This window comes from Elephantulus edwardii, unplaced genomic scaffold (assembly GCF_000299155.1).
Source record: "Elephantulus edwardii isolate Elephantulus edwardi_28Jun2011 unplaced genomic scaffold, EleEdw1.0 scaffold00200, whole genome shotgun sequence".
Classification (NCBI taxonomy): domain Eukaryota; kingdom Metazoa; phylum Chordata; class Mammalia; order Macroscelidea; family Macroscelididae; genus Elephantulus; species Elephantulus edwardii.
The window spans coordinates 217,989-242,190 of NW_006399950.1; the positions used below are offsets into that span (position 1 = coordinate 217,989).

The following is a 24,202-nucleotide window of genomic DNA, read 5'->3' on the forward strand; positions in this document are numbered from 1 at the left end:
CAACAAAAACAAACAAAGAAACAAACAAACAAACAAGCTTGGAAGGAGGAGCAGCATCCACTTCCATAATAGCTTGCCTCTGGAAACCCTATGAACCTGGAGAGAGGATGAAAGGCACGGAAGCGTTGAGGAGTCTCCTTCACAGGGTTGCTATGAGTTGCCTGCAACTCGAGGGCACTTTAACAACAACATCAACAAACCCCCTGGAGGGCCAGCTATAGGTTTTTTCTGACTCGGATGGTACTCAACAACAAACAAGTGATTGTTAAAAACACTATGAAACTATGGATCTCTCCCTGTCTTGAGCAAAGAGAGTGAAGAAAAATCAGACACATGGAAGCAATTAGTAAGTAGTGCTGATACATCTTGATATAAAAACTCCCTTGATGGTGCCCAGCTACTGCTACTACGGACTCAAAGGGATCACAATAGAGGACCCTGGATAGAGTAGGGGAGAGACAGACCAAAACCAAAAATTATAGCAATGGTTGAGCTGATTGGTCTTATAGAGACTGGTGGAACTCTCCAGATTATAGCCCTCAGGCACCCTGTAAAGCTGGAGTGGAACTTACTTCTATAGTAAAGCTTCAAGTCAAACAGTGGGCCAATATATAAAGTAAACAATAACACCAGAAAGATACTTGGAACAATCAACTATACAAGATCAGAATGGCAACATGGACAAAATTCAGAAGGTAGGAAGGGAGAAAATGTCAAAAGGAATGGAAAAAATCACTATCGAGAGACAAATTGTGGAAAGTATCAATGTAGGGATTATTATCATAAAACAAAAATATGTATGAATGGTTGAATGGAACAGTCTCCACTGTAAAATTTCACTCACGTTACAGTATTTTTTTTTAACAAAAATAATGTTTAGGTACTCTGAAGTTTGCTGTGTGAGATTTCTGATCTAGATAATCTACATATAACATGAATAAAAGGTTGATTCAGGGCCAATTTTAGAAGCTAGAAGAAAGTAACTATCTTGATTTCCTATAAGCCTTGAGTACTTCACGTACATATTATCGACCTTGACTCTCTTGAAAATATATTGTTATTGTTGTCAGCTTCTGTTGAGCTGAGTACTACTCAGTGGCTCTATGAACAATATACTTGAAACCCTGTTCTATCCTGTGCTGTCTTCACACATCTGAGTGCATTGCTGCAGTTACTGTGTCAAAGAGAGGAAGACATCCAAAGAGACTGATGTAATTACTTCAAAGTATAGACATATTTTATATCAATAACCAGGCCTAGTATCACTTAGATAACACTCGATAAATTTAAGATATTGTGATTTGATTCTTCACTCTATGACCACTATCTAAGTTTAGCTTTTCTTTTTTTAACTTAGTTGTTTTTAAAAATATATCTCCTTTGTGTTGTATGTTTAGTATTTATTAGATTAGATACTTTTAGTGCCTTTATTTTTTCCCCCACATAACATTCCTCTCAGATATGGTTGAAACCTGTTCTCTGATTCTATTTAGTCTTGGCTGTCACAGTACATGTCTTTGGATACATCTCAATGTTGGCGTTTTGGGTGGTGAACCTCACGAGAAGTAGGACCAACCGACTGTTGTTGTTATTAATAGCAATGTGAAAATGTGGTAAAGGGGCTTGTTGTGGGTATGCATGCTGTGTATGTACTGTTCTCTCTGCTTAGAAACCAGGAGCAGACCAGAACCCTGTGAAAGCCCTGTTTATGTGCTCACTTTTCAAGAAGCTCTATATTCTTGATGATTTGAAAAATGCCTTCTAGGTTATAGACTGATAAAGGCTAACAGTTTAATTTCTAGTATTGGAAGAAGCATAGGAAAGTTTCTCTGAGGAGGTCTTGCCTGGACAACAGAACAAAGTGTGCTCGTGTATGCTATGATTCTTAGTTACATATATGTTTATCTGGAAAACCTGGTATGTTTGTTTAACATAATTCTAAATGCAGAATATTGTTAGAATTTTTGAAAGTGCACTACAGAGTTTTCAATATGGCATAAGAAGAAAGTAACAATAAACTAAAAAAACAAAAACAAAAACAAAAACCCATATGACAGCCTCTGGGTAACAGCTGGGCAACTATGCTCCAAAGAGAACAAACCCAACTTCTATAGAAAATACATAATCATCAGACAGTACCACCCCATGACTGTAAGGTTGCACTGTTATATGCTGTCAAGTCGAGTATGACTCACAGTGACTCTGTGAACAACAGATCGGAACCCTGTCCTACCCTGATGACTATTATAGTTCCTGCTGTAAAATGACTACAAAAGAACAAGAAAAATAGAAGCCCACTCTGTGGTCGGACCTGAAACCAAAGCTCAACAGAAAATACTCTGAATACATGAATATAATTGAGCCTTCCTCTCCTAAGTTCACTTCAGTGCCTTGTGTTCCTGGGCGAGTGGTAATACCAGCCTAGCTTTTTTTCCATGTACCCCCTACATAAGAACAGCCAAGACACATAGAAATTAAATTCCACTGCTTAAGCGTACCCAACCCCAAGCCTGTCCCTGCTTCCCCAAACCTCCTAGACCCACCAACTCAAACCCAAAGCCTGCAGAAACTCCCACTAATTCCCAATTCATTTCTCCTGAAACACCCAATTCTTTGTGTGTATGTACTTTTAATTTGTGTTACAAGTTAAATCAGTCTATATTAGTACAGATAACATTCTTTTCGCTCCCTTCCTCTGCCAACAAACTACAATCCAGTGATTTCTCCTCCTCACCCTGAGCCCTCCTGCCCTCTGCTCCTATCTTCTTTGTACATCCATATGCATCTCATTGGTTATAATCTGTTTTTACAACAGTGATCTTAAACAGCATTTGTTATTACGTGCCTGAGTTAATCCACTCAGCATAATTTTTGTGATTTTGTCTAGTGGACTTGTACATAATCGTATAGAAAGACTTGACTGTTTATGCAAGGTCACGTGTTAGAGAAAAAGGTTATAAAACTGGCTAACATTGCAATTAGTCATATAATCTCAGAAAAGTATTATCAATAAAATACACTAAAAATTAACTCATTTGCAAAAAAAAATATCATTACTAAATAAGAAAGGAAGTTTAGATCAAGAGATCATGTGAAAACGCTAGCTGGTAATATAAACCTTAATGTTTTCTTTCTAAACCTCAAATTTTAAATCCTAAATGTGGTGTCAAGCTTAAATGGGTCAATTCATATAAAATTCAGAGTATGTCCAACGTAAACTCAGTGCATATCTCATCAACCCCATCAACAGAGTTGTCATATTATGATTAGAAACCTGTTAGACCTGTAACAAGTAGAATGTTTTCTTGTACATATACACCAACATTAAAACTAGATCATTTCCACCTGATAAACATACAATCCTGACTTTCCTCACACAAGAGACTTTCCTCACATGAGAAGATGATAAAAACAAGTAGAACTCACGTTGAGCTGAAGTTCATCTGTCCACTGTCCAATCAGGCGGTAGCCCGGGTTAGTGGTGTTTGTTGTCTGGTACTGAAAGATGTCATAACGTCCAGGTGCATCGCCATTCTTGTTAAACATCACTGGGGTGCCAGCACTACCTGAAGGAGACATGAAAATGACAGAATTTGCAGTTAAAATACTAGCGCTCACATCAGCAGTCTTAACCTGGGGACCTACTGAAAGATATGGTAACACCCCACTATTTAGAGTCCTTATCCCTTTCTTATCCCTCTTAAATTCTTACCTCTCTTAAATGGCTTCTGAAACTAAAAGGGAAGTTATTGCTAAGGTCTCAGGATATCAATTAAAGGAATTGAGGGAGATAATCTACACCTTTTAAAAGAATTTTATCTCTCAATATCTTAATTTTTTTTCTAGCCACTTACCACGTATAAAAATATTTTTCAAATATAATTTTAAATTCAAAATGAGTAATAGTGGGTGGTGTTTTGTCCATTTTGAGTCACAGTTACGATAAATGACCCTTCTGTCTCATGTTGTTGTGGTTGATTGTCTTCGAGTTGAGCATGACTCATAGCAAACCAATGAACAAAAGGCCTGAAGTTTTCCTGTAACTGTCGACATTTATCCAAGTTCATAGAGTTTACGGAGACATGTTGTTTAGGGAAATGGGTGACACTCTTGCTTCCAAACCTGCCTTAAACTGGGAGCGCCACCCAACACTATACACCATGAGTAACCATTATGGCATTTGACACCCCAATGGCATAAGGTTCAGCATCACAGCAAACCCAAGTTACCTCAGTACAGCATATTTACAGAGGAGTGCTGTACCACTAAGAGGAATGTTCCTTCAAAATATAATAACCATCACTTTAAACACAAAGGCCCTCCCTGAGGTCTTGTTGACTCTAAACAAGAGGCTTAAATAAATAAATAAAAACCAACCTGAGCCAAAACACAACCAATATAGTTTGTTGTTGTTATGTGCCATTTAGTCACCAGCGATGTATAGCAATTCTAACTGTATTCCAATGTACAGCAGTTCTAAACCCTTCCCTCTCCTGAGCTAGTCTTGCTAATTCCAACACACCAACCCTCATTGCCCCAGATACTGTATCAATCTGTCTAACCTGGGGCATTCCTCTCCTGCACTGTCTGCCCACCCTTCTGAGCATGGTGTCCTTCTCCAAGGACCGGTCTCTCCTGGCCAAATGTCCAAAGTATATGAGGCACAGCTTCCAAATCCTACCCTCCAAGAAGAGACTGCATTTCAACCTCTCCATGACAGACCTATTTGTTTTCTTGGTGGTCCATGATATGTTCAAGGCTCTTCTCCAGCACCACAACACGAAGACTTCTATTCTCCTGTCATCCTTAGTCATTGTCCAACTCTCTGGAGCATAACAAGTAATTGAGAAGACCATGGCCTGGATTAGGTGCACCTTTCTTTTTAGACTGACATTGTTGCTCTTCAGCACTCTGGAGGAATCCAGGACAGCAGATTTTCCCAATGCAACTTATCTTTTGATTTCCGGACTGCTGGTGTTAAGAGTGTTGATTGTGAATCCAAGCACGCTGTAAATGCTAACAACTTCAATCTCTTCTCCATTTATCATGGTGCTGCCAGTTGGCCCAGTAGTGAGAATCTTTGTCTTCTTGATGTTGAGCTTAAATCCATATTGAAGACTACAGTCCTTGACCTTTTAAAACAAGTGCTTCAGGTCATCTTCAGCAAGCAAGGTTATGTCATCTACGTATCGTAGGTTGTTAATGAGTTTTCCTCTATTCTTGAAGCCACACTCCTCTTCATAAAGCCATGCTTTTTTTTTTACAGTTTTATAACTTTATTTGACAATCACCTATTAGTTTTTATCTACATTGGCAGTCTATAGATTTTCGAAAGTGGTGACAGGTACATAGGTAACCAGTCTATACAGCTTGTTTGGGGAACCTTCATCCTCATTACGTTTTCTGGACAACCGTACATGGATGGGGTATGGGACATTCCTTATTCCTTTGGCCCAGACAGCTTTGTTAAGCCTGGTGTCAATGCGACCATCTGGCGTTCCCATCTCCTTCATGGCAAATTTCCGGATCTCCTTTAGTGCCCAAGGAGCACGCTTCTTAAATCCCACTCCACGGATGTGCTTGTGAATGTTGATGGTGTACTCTCTGGTCACCACTTCGTTGATGGCAGAACGGCCTTTCTTCTTCTCACCACCCTTCTTTGTGGGGGCCATAGTTCCAGAACCAGGCTGGAAAGGAAGAGGGCAAAGGATTGTGGCAAAAAGCAAAGCCATGCTTCTTAAAATACCTGTTCTGCATACAGAAAGAAAAGGTATGGGGACAGAATGCATCAATTACACAGTACTTTGTTGATTTTGAATGATGCTATGCTGTGTTTCCTTGTTCTGTTCCGAGGATTGCTTCTTGGTTCAAGTATAGGTTTTGTATAAGCATGATCAAGTGTTCTGAGATTCCCATTTTCCTCAAAGTTAGCCACAATTTGTGATCTACACAGTCAAATGCTTGTGTACAGTCACTGAAACACAAACATTCTTCTGGGACTCTCAGCTTTCTGCAAAGATCCATCTGACATTGGCAATAATGTCCCTAGTGTCACGACCTCTTCTAAACCCAGCTTGTATTTCTGATAGTTTTCTGTCAATGTACTGTTCCAGTCATCTTCATACAATCTTTAGCAGGATTTTGCTATTGTGTGATATTAGTAGTACTGTTCGATAACTTTTGGAATAAGAATAAATATGGATCTCTTCCAGTCCGTTGGCCAAGTAGTAGTCCTCCAGATTTCTTGGCACAACTTGGTGAGCACATACAGGGCAGCATCTGTGTGTGAAATATGTCAACTGCTATCCCATCAATTCCTGGGGCTTTATTTTTTGCCAAGTCCTTCAGTGCAGCCTGAACTTCCTCTTTCATCACTATTGCCTCTTGCTCATATGTTGTGTCTTAAAATTCTTTTGTGTCAGCCAATTCTTTTTTAGTACAATGACTGTGTATATTCCTTCCATCTTCTTTTAATGCTTCTTAAATCATTCAATATTCTGCCCATAACATCATTAAGCATTGCAACTTGTGGCTTGAATTTATTCTTTAGTTCTTTCAGGTTAAGAAATGCTGAGCAAGTTCAGCCCTTTTGATTTTCTGACTCCAACTCCTCGAACATTTCATTATAATATTTTTTAAATTAATTTCAATCAACATCTATAGAGATTTTTTTATTCCATTCATTCATTGTTGCACTTTTCTCCCTGCCCCCTCCACCCCCAGTTTGCTCCTCTCCTTGAAAAGCAGAACTCCTTCATTGGTACACAATCGCCCCCACACACCCCATCATTATAATATTATGACTTGTGTTCCCGAGCAGCCCTTTGAAATCTTCTCTTCATCTTCTTCTTGATTTCTTCCCTTTGTTTTAGCCTCTCAGTGTTCTAGTGCAATATTCAGAGTCTCTTCTGACATTTCATTTTGGTCTTCTTTTTCCTTCTTAGTAATGACTTTCTGCATTCTTGATGAATGATATCTTGTCATCCTCTCACAGCTCATCTGGTCTTCATTCATTAGTGGTCAAGGCCTCAAACCTACTCCTAAGTCAGTTTTTAAATTCATGGGAGATAGAAGGTGAAATTTTGGTTCCTTTGGATATAATTTAACCTTCTTTAGTTTTAATGTGAACTTGCATATGAGAAGTTGGTGGTCTGTTCAACAATCAGCACTTGACCTAGTTTTCACTGATACTGAACTTCTCCAATGATTCCTTCCAGAGATGTAATCAATCAGATTCCTGTGCATCCTGTCAGGTGAAATCTCACAGAATTTCTTAATTTTATAATCATGTATTTTTATTTTTCTATGAGAACATTGTTGGTTGGAGGGTGACTTAGGCTTCTAGGAAAAGGTGAAAGGAGGGGGCTTAATAACAGAGACTACCCCATGGAGGCCCTAGCCCTGAACACAGGGGTCTGACAGGAAGCAGGAGTCACCTGAGCCCAACAGCACTAAGATATCAATGGCACAAAAGGTAGCTGTCATTAGAAGGATCTTTTGTTGAGCTTCATGTTGGGAATGAGGGGAACCCCAAGGCCTGTCGAAAGTCAGGGGCTGGTGTTGGTGGCCATCTGGGTTCTGGCCCTTCTTCACCAATTCTAGCAGAATTCTATAAAGCTGCTTCCTCCTCAGCACTGACAGGTAGCACTGAGGCCTGGATCCTAGCAGCCAGGAGGCTCTGCTCTTATGCCCATGAGAGTGGTGGAAGAGAACCCAAATAGTGCACAGAGCACATGGAGCATACCCGCTGCCCACGGACAAGGGTCTCATGAAGAGGCAACCAGCTCTGGGCACCACTATCTGAAGGAACACTTGTGGTTCTTCCTGCTCATCAATGCCAGTGCTGCAGTAACCACGCCTGTAAGCCAACTCTAGCACAAGGATATTGAAGGAAGTGAGAGGGGTGGAACCAGGATAGGTAGAAATTAGGCCTCAAAAGATCCACATGTGGTTGTTGTCAGCACAGACTGAGACGAGGTGCTTCTTGGACAGTGTGATCTTGGTAATGGGACTACAGCTCAGGACGAAGATCTGGAAGACCTGGGGAATTGAATCATGGTCTCTGGGTGCTGCATGATAATACACATGCACCTCAAGCTCATGTCATAGACAATCTACATCCAATTCTCACTGTTGCTATTTGTTGGGGGTGAGGTAGATGCTGAGAGGGTAAGTCCATCTTCTCGTGGAACCTGATAGATCTTGCTGACTAGTAGGTTGTGTTGTGGTCCTTCATGCAAAGAGGGACCCTCTGCACATCCACATGGTTGGGTGAACCCTTTTTGTATCCCAGGAGGAGGAAGGAGCCTACAGCATTGTAACTTGTCATGGCTGCACCTCCTGGACCTGCCAGCGCTTAGTGATAGCATTCTACACCCTAAATGTCCAGTGTGACTTGTGGTGATAAGCTGGTTCTCAACAAAGAACAAGGACTCCAAAGGCATCCACAGATGGAAGCCTCCTGTCTCAGAGCCACCACCTTCTGCCTGCAGTGCCCACAGAAGAATCTTACTGCCTGTGGCTATGGCCACCATCTTGTCATGATTTCCCAAAAGATGCTCTGGACACTCAGGTCATGAGTGCCAGCCTCTGTATGGGCCACTCCAGGGATGGGCTGGAGAAGACCAGTTGCTAGCAGGAGCTTCACTTAGCCTGTAGCAGACAATAAACTTGGCATAGGCCTCAGCAATTCAGAGCTAGTGTCCACACACCAGGCACACCACCATGCCTGGCTCCTCAGGTAGGCCAAGGGTAAAGGGGCTTTCACCTCCAGTATGTAGCCCAGCAGCCCTGAATGGGTCAAGATGTGTGGCATTGTGCTCTATTCAAGAGGTGCCTGGCAGAACCCTGTGCTCATATGCTGCACTTCAACGGGAACACTGGTGGGGCCAGGTAGCCATTGGAGAGGACATTTCCTCAATCAAGAAGAAAGATCCAGTGCTTCCCAAAGCTGTAAATGATGAAACAGAAGAGTGTGCCCATAAAAGTGGACTTCATGAAGGAGTCTATAACCTTGGGGTCCAAGTATTTGGTATACAGGAAGTTGAGGATGAGGTGAACATTGTAGGGTACCTGTCGATGAAGACTGCTCTGGTTTCGTCTTTTAATGTAGAGATGTATCCACTCAGAAGACAGGAGAAGGGCGTATGGAATCCAGGTAAGGGTCTGATGGGAGGTACTGAATTTCTTGCCTCCACATTCAAATGAATCACCTCCCTGGGAGGTTCCTGACATGGGTATCCTTGCCCTCTCTATTCTTGATCAAAGATACTGGGAGATTTGAACTTCTGACCTTACAGTTAGCAGAGAATCATTTAAACATTGCATCATCAGGACTCTGTAGTCTTGCTGTTAGGTACCATGCAGTCAGTTCTAGCTTAAAGTAACTCTATGTGCAACAGAGTGAAACATTTCCTCTTTCCAGTTATATCCTCAATCTTTGTTATGCTTGAGTCCCTTGTTGCATTCATTTTTACAATGTGTGTCACTGAGGCTCTTCCTCTTTTTCTGACCTTGTACTTTATCAAACATGATTATGATATCCTTTTGTAAGGGCTACCTCACACCCCCATAACATATAAAAAATGTTGCTGTTGTGTTGTTAGTTTCCAAAGAGTTGACCAGGACCCACAGTGACCCTAGGATAAGCATATATGTACTCTGTCCTGTCCGCTACCATCCTCATTGTTTCCAATAAACTTGAGCCCAGTGTTATAGTCACTGTGTCAATCTATCTTGTTGATGGTCTTTCTCTCTTCTGACTACCTTTCATCTTACCAAGCATATGTCTTTTTTTTGAGGGACGGGCCCCTTCTTAAAACATAGACAAGGAGTGAAGATGAAATTTCATCATCCTTGCCTCTCAAAAGTACCCTGGTTGTACCTTCTCTATGTATTTGTTCTTTTGACAGTCCATGAGGTATTCAGAACTCTTCTTTAACACCATTAATACGAAGCATTGATTCTTCTATTTTCCTTAATCATTGCCAAACATTCAGAGGCATAGCCAATGACTGAAAAGTTCATGGATTGGATCAAGCACACTTAGTCTTTGAACTGACATCATAGCTCCTTAGGACTTTGGAGAGGTCCTTGACAGCAGATTTTTCCCAATGGGGTATATTTTTGGATTTTTTGACTGATTATACCAAGGGTGCTGATTTTGGATAAAAACAAGAATAAATCCTGTAACTGTTAAATCAGAGAAAATCCTTTCTCCATCTATCATAATGTTGCCTATTGGCCCAGTTTAGCATCTATTTGCTATGTTTGAAATAGGATCTGTTTAAAGTGTCAATTGTTATTTCATCAATTCCTAGGGCCTTGTTTTTTGGCCAATTCATTCAGAGTAACTTTAACTTCTTCCTTCATCACCACTGCCTCTTGGCCATATTCTTTTGTGTCATCCACTTCTTTTGGTACAGTGACTCTGCGTACTCCTTCCATAGTACCACAATAATATCCATAGTTTCATACAAATAGCTACATTGTCAGATTTGCTGTCTCACATGTTCCTGCACCTTTTTCTAGTAATTATTTGGTCCAGTGTCCACTGCAACTTGACTCATAGACTTTACTCACAGTTGTGGGGTTTATTAGGGAAACTGGTTGGGGAGGGGGAGACGCAAAGAATATTACACAATGCTAATCCAGGTTTAGTCCAGCTGTCCCAAGCTGGATTAACAAGGCACAGTCCTTCAATTAGTAAAAGATCAGGTTTAGTTTGGCAGCACAAGTTCAAGAAGCCTCCAGTTTCCTCAATCACCAAGAAAACTATCTCAGAGCAGTTGTAAGTTAGCTTTTCCTTCAATCACCCAGCAAGCAAAACTTTTAACTGTGACTCCATCTCTAAGGTTCCTCTGGTTTACACCTCGCCACAGTCTCTTCATGCCAGTCTCACAGTTCCTTCACCCTCGCCCCATTACTGTTATTCTTAGTGTGGAGAGGGTTCTCATATATTGTTCTAACAACTGTTGATTATTTGCAAGACCATGTGTCCACAGTTAAGGTAGCTGGAGATCACAGCTCAATGCAGTTTAAGGCAATAGATAGAAAAGCAAACTTTCAAGGTTTCTGATGCCACAAAAGTGAAATATAATCCTTGACATTTTCAATATTCATTTACCATGATGATACCTGTTGTTACAATCAGGAAGGTTGTTGTTTTATTTATATTGAGATGTAATCCATACTTAAGGCTATAGTCTGAACTTTAGCAAGTGTTTCAAGTTCTGTTTACTCTCAGCAATCAAGCTTGTATCAGATATATATCATAGGTTGTTGATGAGTCTTCTTCAATCTTAATGCCATATTCTTCCTCATATAGTCTAGTAAATCAGATTCTTTTCCCAGCATACTAGTTGAACACATATGGTAGAGAAATAAAACCTTGAAGTACATCTTTTATTATTTTAACCCATGAACTCTCTTTTTCAAGTTCCTTAGTAGTGGTGGTCATAACAGAAGTATTTTTTCTCCATGATATTAAATTGTGTGAGCCAGAAACCATTTCAAAGGACATTAATGAAAAAATAAAAGAGAATGTGTGGGTCATCGAGTGGAACACGACTCATAGCGACACTAGCAACAAAAGGCCTGAAGCCTTTCTATAACTATCGACATTTATCAAAGTTCATAGAGTTTCCAGAGGCATGTTGTTTAGAAAGTGGATGCCACTCCTGCTTCCAAAGGATATTGATTAAATTTAAAAAAGATTTTTATGACTATTTCTATCATGCTTCATGCATTAAAAGTATGAAATGCTTTATTATGCATCCAAAAAATGTTTAAGCAGCATTGATTTCTCCTCATCCGCTCAAGTAGCTTTTACTTCTTGAAGTATCAGTCTTATAAAGCTACCATATTTCAAAGAATTAGACATTCAAGTTAATGTTTACTATAAAATATGTAAAGAAAATAACAAATCACATACAAATAATTAAAGAGATAAATTTTGTGATGGTTTTAGCAAGAACTTGTAACTGGTGCCATTATCCTCATGCTCACTGCTGTCAAATAGATTCTGACATGTGGCATCCTTCCACTTGATTTCTGAAACTATACATTTTTTTTAAACTATAAAGTTTAATGGAGCAGACTCCCAACTTTCTCCTGCTGAGCTGCTGCTAGTTTGAAACTGCAAATCTTTCCATTAACAGTCTGGAATGTGACACACTTCACCACCAAGTCTCAATATATTTTGCAATGTGTCTTGAAAATAGGACAAATATGACTGTTCCCATTATATATAAATAATATTTGACTATTCAAATCTACCAGCTGTTCCATGGGAGAAGGATAGGCAATCTCCTCCCATGTGATTTAACTATATGTGAAAACCCACTGGAGGGTCAGCTATGGTTCAGTTGCAACTTCACAGTACACAACAACAGCAACATATCCATTAGAGAGCTGGAAAATGAGCAAGGATGACAGAAGAATTGATTCCTTTGAGTTATGGTGTTGGAGAAGAGTATTTAACATACCATGGACTGCCAAGAGAACAAACAGATATGTTCTAGAAAGAGTGAAACCAAGTTGATCTCTGGAGCCAAAGATTTTGAAGCTCTATCTCATGTATTTGGAGAATGTTACCAGGAGGGACCAGTTCTTGGAGAAGGACATCATGATTGAAAGGGTGGAGGGACAGAGCAGGAGAGGAAGGCACTGGATGAGATGGATTAAAACAGTGACGGGGTACTACGGGCAGTTGTGTTAAAGACAGTGAGATTGGCTCAGGATAAGAGAGTTGACAGCTTTTGTGTGTAAGGTCTCTATGTAGTCTTTTTGCTCATGATCGAAGGTTACACAATAGCAGATTACAAGAACAACATAAATTAATACTAGCAAATTAAAACTCATTGCTAAGTTATAACCAACTCATAGTTGACCTTCCATTGAGCTTTTGAGGGTGTAAACTATGGGAAGGGAATGTTCCTCTTTCTTCCAAAAAAATCCCCAGAGGGGTGGCCTTGGAGCTAGCAGAACAGTTTCCTATGTAATATTATCACCACTGTGTGTCAATACTAAATCAATATTCTGAGCACAATAACAGTAGTGCTCTATTTCCTATAATTTACCAGTTTACAAGTTGAAACGGAATCATTGAGAACAAATCATTCTGCCTTCCCACCCCCCATTGCTCTTCTGGAGTTTTAGAGTAATTCCTATTGCAAAATGCTCATTGTGAACATAAGGTACTGGTGACTCTGCATCTGTTTAGGAAAGTTGTCAGCTTTTGTGGTGTTACATTTTGTAGCCCTTATAGTCTTCAGCTACCTTAACACATGGTTTTGCAAATCATCAACAAGTATGGAACTAGCATAAGAAAGAAAGAATGCTTCCCAAACTGAGCAGCAAGACTTGAGGGAAACTTGAGTGTGATCTTGGTGAGAGAGAAACCCTGGTGGAGAAACGCCGGTGATGGTAATGGAGAAGACAGTGGTATTGCTGTGGAGAAATTGGCAAAGTATAACCAGAGAAGCCCTGAGATAAAGGCCACAATTAAAGAATTTGCTATTCTTTCTGGATGATGGAAGGAAAAGCTGACTGCTGAAATGAAACCAGAGCCTGGACTAACTGAGGAATTGTGCCTTGGCACTGCTAGATTAAAAACTTGGACTTACACTGGGTGATATTCTTTGCCTCCTCACACTCACACTTTTGTTATGTGCCATCAAGTCACCTGCAACTCATAGCAACCCTGTTTACAATAGCCCTAAACCTTGTTCTATCCTGTCAATCGTATTGTCTCTGACACATGTACCCCCATTACTCCAGTCACTGAATCAACCCATCTCATCGAAGTCTTCCTCTTTTGTGCTGTCATCCCCTCCTCAAGCATGACGTCCCTCTCCAAGGACTGATCCCACCTTGTAACATGTCCAAAGTATGTCAGACTAAGCTTCAGAATCCTTGCCTCCAAGAAGCTGCCTGGTCTCACCTTCTCTAGGATGAACCTCTTTGTTCTCATAGCAGTTCATGGTATATTCAGTACCATAACTCAAAGGCATGAATTCTCCTTCTATCATCCCTAGTCATTATTCAGCTTTCTGATGCATAGCCAGTACTTGCAAAGACTATGGTGTGGATCAGGCACACCTTTGTCTCCAGACTGACATCATTGCTCTTCAGTACTCTCTGACAGCAGACTTTCCCAATGCAATTTGTCTTTCAATTTCCTGGCTGCTGGTACCCAGAGTGTTGATTGTGGAGCCAAGCAAATAAAAGCTGTTAATGATCTCAATCTCTTCACCATCTATCACGATGCTGCCAGTTTCCGTGTTGGTGTGAATCTTTGTTTTCTTGATGTTGAGCTTCAATCCATATTGAAGACTGTAGTCTTTGACCTTCTACAATAAGCACTTCAGGTCCTCCTCAGTTTCAGCAAGCAGGGTTGCATCATCTGCATAATGCAAATTGTTGATGAGTCTTCCTCCAATCCTGATGTCACATTTTTCCTCATAGTGCCCAGCTTCCTGGATAATCTGTTCTGTACATATATTGAAAAGGTTTGGAGAAAGGAGACAACCTTGGCATACACCCTTCCTAATTTTGAACCATGCCATATTGCCTTGCTATTTTCTGACCTCTCCAACTTACTTTCATAATAAACTTCACTCTTGCTACCACAGTCTGTGAGTCAATGAATAAATGAACTTCTCACTGCTGGAGTGGCTCTAAGGACACCAGGACGCTGGGCTCTTTATCTGCTTTCTGCACTAGGGCAGTGAGGGGCTATGTATCATCCCTCCTTTTGGCTCAAAGCCCTGCATCCCCATGTCCCATTTTCTGCTCTCTACTAAGTTGTACAGCACTTTCTGTCAATTTGCTGTGCTGAGATACTGAGTTTGCTGTGATGCTAAACCTTGTGCCACTGAGGGGTCAAATGCCCTAACAGATGCCCATGGACAGTGGAAAGTGTTTGGTGGAGCTCTAAGTTTAAGACAGGTTTGGAAGCAGGAGTGGCACCTACTTTCTAGTCCACATGCCTCTGGAAACTACAAACTTGGAGAAATGACGATAGTTATAGAAAGGCTTCAGGCATTTTGTTCATAGGGTCACTATAAGTCATGTTCAACTCACAGCAATCAACAACAGACAGTTTGTATGGAATTTAGATCACCATGATATTTGCATTAACGTCATGGATTAAAGAAGAAAAAGATAAAGCATGTTAGCAGGATAAGACAAAGTATGTTTTATAAAGTAAAAAATTAAAAAGTGTCCCACTTTAGGAAGCCGGCATGATTTTGTGAGTAGCTATACTCAATCACTGAACACAAGAAGGATGTACAAAAAAGTGTTCATAAAAATATAGATGATCCTTGAAAGCAAGGATGGTGAAGCTTTATCTCAATACTTTAAGCATGTTGTTAGGGAGACGCCAGTCCTTGAAGAAGGACCTCATGCTTTGAAAGGTGGAGAGTCACTATAAGGAAGGAAGAACATCAATGAGATAGACTGATCTGATGACCACAGCAATGGATTCAAGTATGTCAAGTATGATGAGGATGGCACAGGGTTCAGATTCTTTGTTCTTAGAGTCTCTATGAGTTATACTCAGGGAACCTAACAACAATAGGCATCTTTAGTCACAAGCTTGTGTGGAAGAGCTCTCCTCCTGAAGGAAGATATCTGACATAATGAACAGTAAAAGGAACAGCAAAGGAAGTCTACACAATTCTACAGTACTCCATGACAGAATTATGTGAGAGCACGCACACTCGCGCTTTCTCTCTCTCTCTCTCCACACACACACTCACTCACCCTCCCTCCCTCCCCTCTCCCCCCTCTCAAAAAGAACAACCCAGGCGAGCTCTGGTGGCCTTGTGGCAAGAAGCTGCACTGCAATCTCAGAGGCACATGGTTCGGATCCACCAGATGCTCTGCTGGAGGAGGAATAATCTCCTTCTGTATCAGTCAGATCTGATTTGACAGTACACACCAAAAATAATGAAATAAAAATAAAAAATAAAGAAAAAACCAACCCAAAAGACAGACTAATGACCCACCAAATATACCCTTGTCCTAAATCCTAGAAACTGCATGTTCCTCTACATATCAGAGGACTGTAGATGTGATTCAGTTAAGGATTATTAGATGGGATGATCATCCTGCAGGATCCAGAAAGAGGCCTAATGTGCTCACAGCAGTCCTTATGAGAACAATTCAATAAGAGAAAAAGGGTTAGGGACTGAACAAGAGAGAACTGAGGAGGAGATCATAAGCAAAAGACTGGGTAACAAACAGATTCTCGACTACAGTCTCCAGAAGGAGTGTCCTTGCATACAACTTTACCTTTAGCTGGGGACTTGAGCCAGTCTTCTAACCACAGATATGAAGAGAATAAATTTGTGAGTCTTAAGCTGCTCAACTTGTGGGGATATTTTAACAGCAACAATAGGAAATGAATACAGAGCTGTAGATCACAGAACATTAATTACATAAATCCAGAAGGGAAGTCCCTTGCCCCAGGACCACTCATCTAATGAAAGCAGGATAGTGCTTAGTTACTGATTTTAGAATCATAGCAAACAAGTTTAAATTGTAGGTCAAACACTTACGATGTGTGTGACCTTTACCAAGTTATTTAATTCTGTTCTACTTCTGAGTTCCCAATAATGCTTTTGTCATATGGTTAGAGTGCAGACTAATGAAGTCATGTGTAGAAAGTTCATTCTCTGTGACTTTCACACAATGCTCAATCAGTGGTAGTGTGTGAACTAATATGTCCAGATAACGGATTGAAATAAATTGCCTAGTTTGTTCAAGTCAAACTTTTTTATAGAAGTCCCTCCTACACCATGAAGAGTTATCTTTGTTCTAGTTTTCAACCCTAGAGATTTGATACTTTTGTCTGGGTTGATTTACATTTCCTGGGTAAACTATAAATGAGAATGTTTTGATGCTTTGTCTGATCCTGGGTTTGTTATTCACCTTGTAGGGGACTAGTCATCATACCATGAATAATGACTTCTTGTTGTTATGTGCCGTCGAGTCACTTGCGACTCATAGCGACTCTATGTACAACAGCCCTAAACTTCGCTCTGTCCTGTGCCAATCACACTGTCTCTGACACTCCCATCCCAATTATCCCAGTCACTGAATCAATCCACGTCATAGAGGGCCTTCCTCTCCTGTGCTGTCCCTCTACCCTCCCAAGCATGATGTGCCTCTCTAAGGACCGGTCTCTCCTCACAACATGTCCAAAGTATGTTAGACGGAGCCTCAGAATCCTTGCCTCCGAGGAGCCACCTGGTTTAACCCTTTCCAGGACAAATCTGTTTGTTTTCCTAGCAGTCCATGGTATTCTCAATACTCTTCTCCAGCACCACAGCTCAAAGGCATCAATTCTCCTTCTATTCTCCTTGGTCATTGTCCAACTCTCTGATGCATAACAAGTGATTGCGAAGACCATAGCCTGTATCAGATGCACCTGAGTCTCCAGAGAGACACCATTGCTCTTCAGTACTTTGGAGAGGTCCCTAACAGCAGACTTTCCCATGGCAATGCGCCTTTTAATTCCCTGGCTGCTGGTGCCAAGACTGTTGACTATGGAGCCAAGCAAACTAAAGCTGTGTACAATCTCAGTCTCTTCACCATCCATCCTGATGCTGCCAATTGGTCCAGTGGTAAGAATCTTTGTCTTCTTGACAAATAATGACTATATAAAGGAAATTACTATGTTGTTGTTAGGTCCTATTGAGCTAAAAACAACTCATAGTGAACCTATAAACAACAGACTTGAACCCTGTCCTATCCTGTGCCATCCTCATCACCCCTGATATACTTGAGCTCACTGCTGCAGTCATTGTGTCAGCACATCTCATTTGGGATCTTCTTTTCTCTGACTGACCCTCTACCTTTCCAAGCATGATATCTCTTTCCAAGGTAAAGTCCTTCCTAGCAACATGTCCAGAGTATGAGAGATGAAGCTGTACTATCTATGCCTCCAAGGAACACTCTAGTTGCACTTTAGCATATGGTTATAGGACACACTTCTCTTGATGGATCAGTTTGTGATCGATTCTGGTGAAAAGACTCTGCATTGAAATTGGCAAAGGATCTGTTTCTATATGGAGTTAATATCACTTTTCCCCCTAGGTTTTTAAAAAAATATAGAATCAGAAAAAATAAAAAGGAGAAGCAGCATCAGCATAGTGCAAACAGCCAAGGAGCCTCCTAAAAGAGCAGTAACAAGGGTCAAGAGTTGTTGATACTAAGAGACCTCAAAGGGAACAAGAAGCAGAGCTGGTAAATGAACAGGAGAGGGGGCCACATGGTAAAGAGGGGCTGAAATTAAGCCGTTAAGGTTGACATTGATTGGCATTTTACCTCCTGAAGTTAGGTGTTGTTCAGTGTCATTGAGTCACCTACACTTATAGAAAATCTATAAAGAACAAACAGGAAATTTGCACTATACTGTGCCATCCTTGGGGTTTCTGACATGCTCAAGCACATTGTTGCAGAAATTGGTCAATACATTTTCTTGATAGTCTTCCTCTCTTTTGCTTACCTTCTACCTTTCCCAGAATGATGTATTTTTCCAAAGATTAGACCTTTCTAATAACATGCCCCAAATATGTGAAATGAAACATGCCCAAAGTGCATGAAAGATTCTTTACTTTAAGTACTCTCATTGCACTTTAAGAAAGACATTTTTGACTGTTTTGTAGTTGATAGTATAGTCAATATTCTTTGCTAACACAATTCAAAACTATTGATTTTTCTTTGATCTTCCTTATTTATTGTCCATCTTTCAGATGCACACAAAACAACTGAAAACACAGTGGCTTATTGCGCACATTATAGTTCTTGAACTGACATTCTTGCTCTTTTGTACTTTGGAGAAGTTATCCAAAGTTAATTTCCCAAATGCCCATGCCTTTTGATTTCTTGACTATCACCTTGCTTGCTGAAAGTGAGGAGGATATGAAATGCTTGCTACACAAAAACAAGAATGATAGTTTTCAGTAAGGATTACATCTCACAGGACCAACAGTCAGCATTATGATAAGATAGATAAAAGACTGAAGCTATTAATGATTTAATCTCACTTGAATCAACTATCAATACCTTTGGAACTGTAAGTTATGAAACCAGGAAACATTACATTGAGCAAGTCCACAGCCAAGACATCTCCAAAATGCTGAAGAATGACTATGTAAGTCTGAAGACTAAGGTGCCTCCGATTCATCCCATGATCTTTTCAATCACCTGCTACACATCAGAGACCTGGATTATGAATAAGGATGACAAAAAAATTGATGCCTTTGTACTGTGATGCTGAAGAAGACTACTGACTTTTGGACTGCCAAAAGAACAAACAACTATACCTTAGAGAAGTTGTAGCCAGAGTGATTCTTTAAGGCAAAGATGGTGAAGCTGCATGTTTCATACTATGTGCAGCTAGGTGATAATATTCCTCAGAAAGAGACATCCTGCTTGGAAATATGGAGGGTCAACAAAGCAGAGGAAGACCTCCAATGAAATGGAGTGACAAGGTGACTTGAGCAATGATCGGCTCCCACGTGTCAGGGATGATGACGCTGGTACAGAACAGGGCAGGGTTCAAGTCAGCTGTTGATAGGGTCACTATGAGTCATGTATAACTTGACATTAGCTAACAACAACATGGGAACTGACTGTGCATACAAGTAAAATTAAGTCAAATAATTGAAAGAGTCAACCTTTTCTACATCTAGCCATCATGATAGTGCCTTTTGGTAGAGTGTGAAGATTCCCCCCCTGCCCCTCGATATTGAGATGCAGTCAAAAGTAAAGGTTATAGTCTTTATTTTGTTTTTTAATTTTTATTTTATACTGGCTTATTTACAAAATTCATATACATTGGAAGGTTATCATCTTTAATCTTGTTCAATAAGTGCTTCCAGGTTTCTACTTTCTGCAAGTAAATATCGCCTTGGTGACAGAAATGAGAGTGGAGAAAATATTATAGAATTTTGTATAATCAATTATTTATTAATTACAAACAAGTTTTAAAAAAATTAATGATGACTATACACATGGGCCTCATTTGATAGGCTACATAAAAGTCATATTGACTACATCTGTGGAAAGAGAAAACGTAAAAGGTAATTATAGCTGTCAAAACAAGGCCAAGGGCTAACTGTGAAACAGACTATCAATTACACTAATGCAATTTAAAATTGAAAGTGAACAACATTAAAATAAGTCTTTGAGAGCCAAAATACAATCTTGAACCTATCCCACCTAAAATTAAAAAGCATGTCATGAATATATTTGATGCATTGGACTCTAATGACTAAAAGAGCAGATGAGTTCAAGGATGACATGAATCACATCATTCAAGAAGGCAAAAGGTCATTACAATAACGGAAAAGAAAGAAAAGACCAAAATCAATGTCCAAAGAGACTCTGAAACTCTCACCGAATACAAAGAAGCCAAAACAAAGGAAAGAAATGCTGTAATAAGAGCTGAGTATAACATTTCATAGAGCAGTTCAAAAAGAAAAAGTATTTTTTTTTCTTCTGAGTGCAGTATCTCAGTCACAAAAGGACAAACCCTGCATGGTGTCACTGTTATAAAACAGGACTGACCTTGGGGGTGGGGAGAGACTGAGAAAGATGGGTTCAATAATGTATATGCTGCATTGAAACAGATGAGGAAGAAAACGGTTTAAAAGGGATACGTGATTAGGTATTTTTGTCATGACAGGAGTCTAGAGTGAAGGATACATGGTGGAGTGGGCCTGGGGGAGGGTTTGTAAAACAATGAAAGAATTTTACTTTTCCAAGAGGGTAGTATACTAGGGGGAGGGTTGGGAGGAGAGAGAAGTGCAACAATGAATGAATGAAAATTCAAAGTCTCTGTAAATTTTTACTGAAATTAATAATAAATTTAAATTAAAAAATTTAAAAAAACACAAAGTATTTTAACAACATGTACAAAAGAGATGAACAAGCTCAGTATTTCTCAGGCTAAAAGATCTTAAGAAATTCAAGCCTTGACTTGTTTAACTGAATGCTTCAAGGAATACTGAAAGATTCTATGGACAAAATAATACATGATGCAAGCAGCATACAAGAAGATGGAAGAGACACAACATAATCACTGTACCAAAAATAATTGATTGACATGGAACCATTTTACAAAGTAGTTTATGATCAAGGACCAACAGTAATAAAAGAAGAAGTTCAAGTATTAGTGGGGGTAGAGAGAGGTGAGGTGGCATGGGGAAAGTCCCAGGAATAGACAGAATACAAATTGAAGTGTTCCAACAAAAAAAGATGTAGCAAAAGGTCCCAAGATTTGAATAGATTATTTAAACAAACAAATGCTGCTCTGGATGTGCTTTCATCAGTCTATCTGACAACAAATTTGAAAGGCAACTAACCATTTGCCCAACTAACTGAAAGAGTTCTGTATTTGTCCCTATCCCATGAAAAGGTGATCCAACATAATGTGAAAATTATTGAACAACATCATTATTATCACATGTAAATAGAGTCTCACTGAAGATTAGGAAGAGTACACCAAAAGAAGATCCCCAGAAAAGTAAGATGGATTCTGAAGAGAACCTGTATCAAGGCTATCATTGCTAATGTCAGATGGATCTTGACTGAAAATAGAGAATACTAGAAAATGTTTAGTTGATTTTTATTTACTATCCTCAGTTATTTAACTGTGTGGATCATCTAAATTGTAAATGGGAATTAAATTTCCATTGAGTAAATGGAAATCTCAGAATATTTGGGTTCATGCAAAACATCATTACTTGATACGTATCAGAGACCTGGACAACGGCTAAAGATGACAGGAGAAGAATTTATGCCTTTGAGCTGTGGTGCTGGAGAAAAGTCCATACCATGGACCACCAAGAAAATAAATAAGTCTGACTTGGAGAAGTTTCTCCCTGAACACTAGGATTTTGAAGCTCTACTTCACACACTTTGGGCACATGGCCAAGCAGGAAGGGTCCTTGGACAAGGACATTATGCTCACAAAGGTGGAGTGACGGTGCAGGAGAGGAAGACCCCAGATGAGATGGAGTGATATTGCTTCTCGGCCTTTTGGCTAAGATCAGGTGTGGTAAATGGGGTTAGGGGTGTTGGAATCAGTGAGACTGGCATAAGAGCTGATGAGCATAAGGTCGCTATGGGTCACAGGTAACTCAACAGCACATAACAACAAAGACATGAAAAACTTAAATGTAGACTAAGAAGCATTTTTCAGAATAGTATAAGGGAATATTGTTGTTATGTGTCATCGCATTCACTGAAAATCATAGCAACCCTATCTACAACAGCTCAGAATCCGGCCCTACGCTGAGCCTATCTCACTGTCTTCAGCAAACCTTTCCCCATTATCTCAGCTACTGTGTCAATCCATCTCATTCAGGGTCTTTGTCTCCTGCTCTTTCCCTCCACCTTTTCAAGCACGATATCTGTCTCTAAGGAATGGTCCCTTCTGGTAACATGTCCAAAGTATGGAAGATGAAGCTTCAAAATCCCTGCTTGCATGCTGCAAAGTATTTCATTGTGTGAATGTACCATAATTTTTTCAATCCATTCATTTGTGGTTGGACATTAGGGCTTTTCCCAAGTTCTTGTGATGGTAAATAAAGCTGCTATGAACACTGATGTACAAATCTCTGTGCCTCAGGTCTCATTTTCTCAGGGTGTTTTCTTGAGGCTGAGCTTCAATCCATAAGGAAGGCTGAAGTCCTTGATCTTCTGCAACAAATGCCTCAAGTCCTCCTCAGTTTTGGCAAGCAAGGTTGTGTCATCTGCATAACACAAGTTGTTGGTGAATCATCTTCCAATCCTGATGCCACATTCTTCCTCATAGAGCCCAGCTTCCCAAAGGATCTGTTTTGCATAAAGACTGAAAAGAAATGCAAATAGGATGCATCCTTGGTGTACACCTTTCCTGATTTTGCACCATGAAGTGATTTCTTGCTCTTTTCTGACATCTGCCTTCTGATTCAAGTACAGTTTTTTCATAAGCACAATCAAGTCTTCTGGGATTCCCATTCTGTTTAGAATTAGCCACCATTTGTTGTGATCCACACAGTAAAATGCCTTTTTTGTCTAATCAATGAAACACAGACAGACATTCTTCTGGTGCTCTCTGCTTTCAGCTAAGATACATCTAACATTGACTATAATTTCTAGAGAGACATAATGCCTCTTCTAAACCCAGCCTGCATATCTGACAATTCTCTGCTGACATGCTGTTCCAGTAGTGTGTAGACACCCACTACATGGAGACTTCTCTCCTTCTCCTCTGTCAGGAGCATGACTATCACAGGGGAGTGTAGAGGAAATGAGAAGACAGATGTTGGTGGGAAGCCTGAGCTATGAGCCAGAGTTGGGGCCAAGGGATTAGAGATGCTGAGAGGGGCAAGGAAAGGGAATTGAGCTGGATGCTGGCAAGACAGGATAAGGTTGGCCACACAAAGCAAGCACTTAAGAGATGAGCTCCTGGGACCAACATCTGATCTGTTACCTCCATACTTTCATCAGCTCTTTTGAGTAAAATGCTTCTCCTCAAATACTGCTCTAAAGCTAAGCACCCAAATTAAGACAGACTAGGGAGAAGGATTTGCCATCCATTTCCAAAGTAACAGACCTTTGAAAAACCTACGTACACAGAACACCCTTAGATTAAACTAGCAGATATGCCACAAGAGGCTGAGCCTTTGTATTGGGAATCACAGAGGAGGAGGAACAGTTGCAAAAAGACCCTGGTGATTAGAACGTGGATTGTGATAACTATGAATTGTTAACAATTGAACATTGTTAGGGAAGAGACGGGATATATAAATATTGACATTCCTTCTAAAGAAATACCTAATTTCCACCCATTCTTATACATTTTTCTCTTCTTTCCTTCTAAAGAAATACCTAATTTCCACCCATTCTTATACATTTTTCTCTTCTTCAGAGAAATTATTTCTATTATGTTTCTTATTTTATAAAATTTGTTTACAATTAGATAAATGATAGTTGTGGCAAATTACAACTATTACTGCAAATAACTTGGTTGCCTAAAACCTAGACCAACCGTTCTTTCACCTTCCTGTTCTCTCCTTCCACCTCCACTTATATCTACCAAAGAAGAATGTGGCTTTGTCCAAAGATTTTGCTATTTCAAGAAACACAGAGCAAAAATTTTTGTTCTTGTTATTCAGGCATTCACTTACTTCTGAGTTCA

General features: G+C 40.0%; 1 protein-coding gene and 1 pseudogene across 2 annotated transcripts in view; both read right to left on the reverse strand.

Annotated features, from left to right (window-relative positions):
- GRM7 (glutamate receptor, metabotropic 7) overlaps positions 1-24,202 on the reverse strand; it is a 730,124-nt gene that overhangs the window by 196,457 nt on the left and 509,465 nt on the right. For both annotated transcript variants that reach the window (XM_006897077.1, XM_006897076.1), the window contains exon 7: positions 3,427-3,566. In XM_006897077.1, the coding sequence (XP_006897139.1) occupies positions 3,427-3,566 (140 nt within the window). The remainder of the gene's footprint in view (positions 1-3,426; positions 3,567-24,202) is intronic.
- On the reverse strand, positions 3,718-9,685 carry LOC102846859 (annotated as a pseudogene).